The sequence below is a fragment of the Zingiber officinale genome, chromosome 9B, assembly GCF_018446385.1.
Source record: "Zingiber officinale cultivar Zhangliang chromosome 9B, Zo_v1.1, whole genome shotgun sequence".
Lineage (NCBI taxonomy): Eukaryota > Viridiplantae > Streptophyta > Magnoliopsida > Zingiberales > Zingiberaceae > Zingiber > Zingiber officinale.
This window is the reverse complement of record NC_056003.1, coordinates 101,485,012-101,489,381: the sequence shown is the minus strand read 5'-3', so window position 1 is coordinate 101,489,381 and position 4,370 is coordinate 101,485,012. Positions and strand designations below refer to the sequence as shown.

At 47.6% G+C, this 4,370-nt stretch overlaps 1 protein-coding gene across 1 annotated transcript; it reads right to left on the bottom strand.

The window, feature by feature from the left end:
• Positions 1-1,111: 1,111 nt before the first annotated feature.
• On the bottom strand, positions 1,112-3,707 carry LOC122024920 (serine/threonine-protein kinase D6PK-like). Its single transcript, XM_042583655.1, has 2 exons — positions 3,051-3,707; positions 1,112-2,143 (listed from the first exon to the last, which is right to left on the bottom strand). The coding sequence occupies exons 1-2, from the start codon at positions 3,581-3,583 to the stop codon at positions 1,321-1,323; spliced, it is 1,356 nt and encodes a 451-aa protein (XP_042439589.1). The 5' UTR covers positions 3,584-3,707; the 3' UTR covers positions 1,112-1,320.
• Between the last annotated feature and the right edge of the window lie 663 nt (positions 3,708-4,370).

Here is a 4,370-nt window from a genome sequence, read left to right as displayed (position 1 = left end):
ATGATCCTGCCACATCAAGCTAGCTAGCGAACTGTATAAGAAGCAAGTCCCCAATTATTATTCTTGTTCTTTCCCTATCTTACTCTCCCCCTGCCTCTGTCTCCAACAATCTAATCCCGATACCTTCTGAAATGATCAATCGACAACGATGCGACTGGCAGTGGGCAAGCCAGCGACGCTGTTTATCCGACAGTTGCGTATGTGCATGGCCGGAACTCCGCGGCTTATTCACCGGCCCTTCTCCGCCCTCTCTGTCTCTATCTTCTAGTAGCCTACCACTAGACCATATCCTCTCTCTCTCTATCTCTTAATTTATTTTTGCCACTTGCCGTTAGTTTCATGCAGCTGCAGCAGCAGCAGCAGCATCTTCTCCATCTCCACCGAACCGACACAATTATTGATGCAAACTGGTGGCCAGTTGCTCGGTGGGCGATCAGGCTTTGATAATTATTCTGATGATAATATTCTGAGATCTCAAGTTTTCTGAGTGTCGAGCTAATTAATTAATTAATCAGGGAGACATATGTGACTGAATTCCTATCATTGTTGGAGACTATATTATATACACGAGCGATGAAATATTAATCCCATAGTGGTTGTTAATTAGCCACTAATTATCATCATCATGCACACTAATACAATCTTATCGGGGCCTTGAGTCGACCACTAGAGCATATTTTTCGTCATCTTATTTCTAGTCATATCGGGACAACACATGCAATAGGATGTCGAGAGATATGAAGATAAGGCATGCATCATGCATGCTATGGATGGCGACGAAAGATTGAATAATTAAGTCGATTTGAATATTATGAAATTTAGAAATTATTTTATCCATATTTTCATAGCATTATTAGTTGCTTTTGATACATTGATAAGTGTGAATTAGTATGGAATATAATTATTTCACTATGAATAACCAGCAGCAATTGCTTCTTTTTACTATGAATATAAATTTCAATCCATAAATAGCTTTCGTATCATTGATTCATATTTTGCAGGATGATTTGATATTATTAATATTAAATTTATTAATTCATTTTCGTACTATATGCATGCATTTGAAAGGACCGGCCTAACAAATTATAAGACCTAGAAAAACATTAGGAAATGAGTAGCAAATGTACATGCACTAATCCTTACGAATTACATATAATTTTTAATATTACTTGAAATTCTTGATTATATATTTTTTTAATCATCATACTGTCAAAATTCCTCGTCTATGCAGCGGCACGGGCCGTCGAGCCTTTCCGGCGATCCCATCACCGCCGTCTCCTTGCGTTCACCAGACGTATTGTCCAATTGGGTTCTTAAGTATTAGTAGTAGTCCACCGGCGTGCCGGGACAGCTGTCGTCCGACCCATCGCCGCTATGGGTACTGAGGGTGAACGAAGGCGGCACGTAGGGCGGCACGGCGCACCGAAGTAGGGCCCATTTGACTCCGTTGAAGAACGGGTGACGCTTGATGGCTGCGGCGCCCATGGTGGAGCCCAGCCGCCGCTCGGGGTCCTTCACCAGCAGGCCGGTGATGAAGTCCCTGGCGGCTGCTGACACGGTCGGCTCCTTGGGGAATTCCAGCGCCCGCGCGACGATGTTCGCCAGCGTCAGCTCGTGGTCAGGGCCCTTAAACGGCGTCACGCCGTAAAGCATCTCGAACACGAAGACGCCGAGCGTCCACCAGTCGACGGCGCTGCCATGGCCTTCCCCTGAGACGATCTCTGGCGCGAGGTACTCGTGCGTCCCCACGAAGGACATGGAGCGGAGGTCCACCGGCTCGGCCACGAACTCCAGGCACGGGCCGCGGCGCCCAGGCTGCTGCTTCCTGCGCTTGCGCCTGGCCGGGTGGAAGCAGGAGACGGCGGGCACGATGCAGCTGGGGATGATGCAGGAGGCCGCAGAGAACTCGGTTATTCCTCTTCCGCCGATGCCGGTGTGAGACGTCGGCAGGACCGGCATCTGGTCGGTAACGATCTGCGCGGCGGGGGCGGCGGCAGAGTCGCACTTGAAGGAAAGGTCAAAGTCGGTTAGCATGATGTGGCCGTCGCTGCGCACGAGAATGTTCTCGGGTTTCAGGTCTCGGTAGACAATGCCCATCATGTGGACGTACTCCATGGCCACCACCACCTCCGACGCGTAGAACCTGCATCCTTATTCAATTAGTTCACCCCCATCAAATCACACACATTGAATGCAATTATTTCGCCTAATCCAAATGTTAACATGCACAAAAACTACTTTTACTTTGCACGCAGAGGCAGCGCGTGAGGATCGATCGGCACAAATAAAAAAGGACAAACAAAACGCTGGAGAGGGGAGACCTGAGCCCACGTGAAGCTGCTGCATTAACTAATAAACAAACATTTGCATTAAATTAGCAGGTGAGATGATCCGGGCACTGCTCCACTCGTAACGCCATGGTCCACTGCTCGCCCCCAGCATGGGGCGGGATGAAGGCTGGCGTGGACGATGAACATGAGTACATGTGAGGTGCTCCGGGGACCGGAAGGGCCTGGAGACTCGAAGAGAGGACTTTAAAATACACCAAAGAAATGGCTATTCTGGATCGCGTGAAGAAAGAAGCAGAAGAAGCAGAGGAAGGGGGCTTGAAGTGGGCCAGCAAAGCCACTGAACGATCGAGCAATGCGCCCACACTCTCAGACAGCGTCCCCGTCAACAGCTAATCACCAACGCATGGATCCAAATTGAACCAATTGATTTCAATTGATAGGACAAGACCCCCCTTTCAGCTCTCAAAGCCACAGAAACCAGAGCTTCTTTCCATCAATTGAGTGCTGCTTGCTCAGTACATATCCTATATATGCAATTATCATATGTTAACGTCTTTTCCTTCCTTAATCTACGCCTTTTATTTTCTCGAAAAAGATGATTCCGGAAGATTTGGCCCATAGGCATATCAGTTTTGAGAGATAAAAGATATAATTTATATATTGAGCATTGCCCGAGGGATTCGACGGGTAATAGATGACGATGTGGACACCGATCGAGTTAGGAAATGATAATGCTTGGTTTTGGTTTTTACGGTTTACCTGACGGCGGCCTCGTCGAAGCGCTTGCCCGGCTGGCGCTGGCGAAGAACGTGGAGATCGCCTCCGGGGCAGAACTCGGTGAGGAGGCAGAAATAGCGGTCGTTCTCGGCGCAGGCGTAGAGGCGAGGGAGGAAGGGGTGGTCGAGTGCCTCCAGGATCTCGCGCTCCGTCCGAGCACGCCCCTCCTTGCTCCGCCCCTCGAGCTCCTTCTTGTCCATCACCTTGGCCGCCAGCAGAAGCTCCTCAGTCCCGTCGCACTTGATTTCCGCTAGGTACACGTTGCCGATGTCCCCGCTTCCAAGGCGCCGCACGAACCTCAGATCCGACATGGCGAGGGGGTTCCCGCCTGGCCCGCCTCCGGCCGAAGAGCCAAGCCGGCGGATCGCGTCGGTGATGGGGTCTCTGGCGAGGCGAGGCTTGTGGAGGGAGGCGGAGAAGGAGGATGAGGAGGAAGAAAGGGAACTGGAGATGCCGGAGCGGTCGGAAGAACCGAAGCTCATGCTCTGGAGGTCGTCCACGAGATCGTCCGGCATGGCTCCGCCAGAATGAGGACGAGAAAAAAGGTAGAGGCGGAGGATTGGCGGAGGCGGCGACGAGCGGAAGACGGAGGGAGGGAGGCAGTGAGGTGTGAATTGGGAAGCGAACCGAACTGGCGAAGGGGGGATTTGTAGCGGAATAAGGCTGATGGGACCGGGCCGGGACGGGCCGGGCCGAGCGAGATTGGAGGGTTATTAATTTGAACGGCACGGCGAACCGGGAAACCGGTGGGGCCGTGTAAGCCGTGGATCCTGCGTCGCGAAAAAACAATAATAAAATCAAACAAAAAAAATCAAATTCACAACAACAAACAAAAAAAAACATAATTAAATTTTTAAAAATAAAAAGTCGAGATTCTCAGTTAACTTTATTAATTATTTTTTTGATCGATTCGACCTTATAAATTTTTTTTATTAATTATCAAGATAAATTAAAATATATATAGGATGATCAATTTAGAAGTCTAATATTTTTGAATTGTGCCCTTTAATTAGAGGAAAATTTTTTATAAATAAGTGATAGTTAGATATCAAATAATGAGCACCTGATTTAATTTTATAAATACTATATGGACAAAAATTAAATGAGCCCCATCATTTACGTTTTTACCATTTTTTATTAAAATCAAATGAATGTCCATATATGCCCCTTTTAACGTGATCTATTCGAAATAATTTTGTATTAGTTGGTCAAGTCGTTTTTACGTGCCATTTTTTATTAAAATCAAATGAACGTACATATATGCCCTTTTAATGTGCTATATTCGAAATAATTTTATATTAG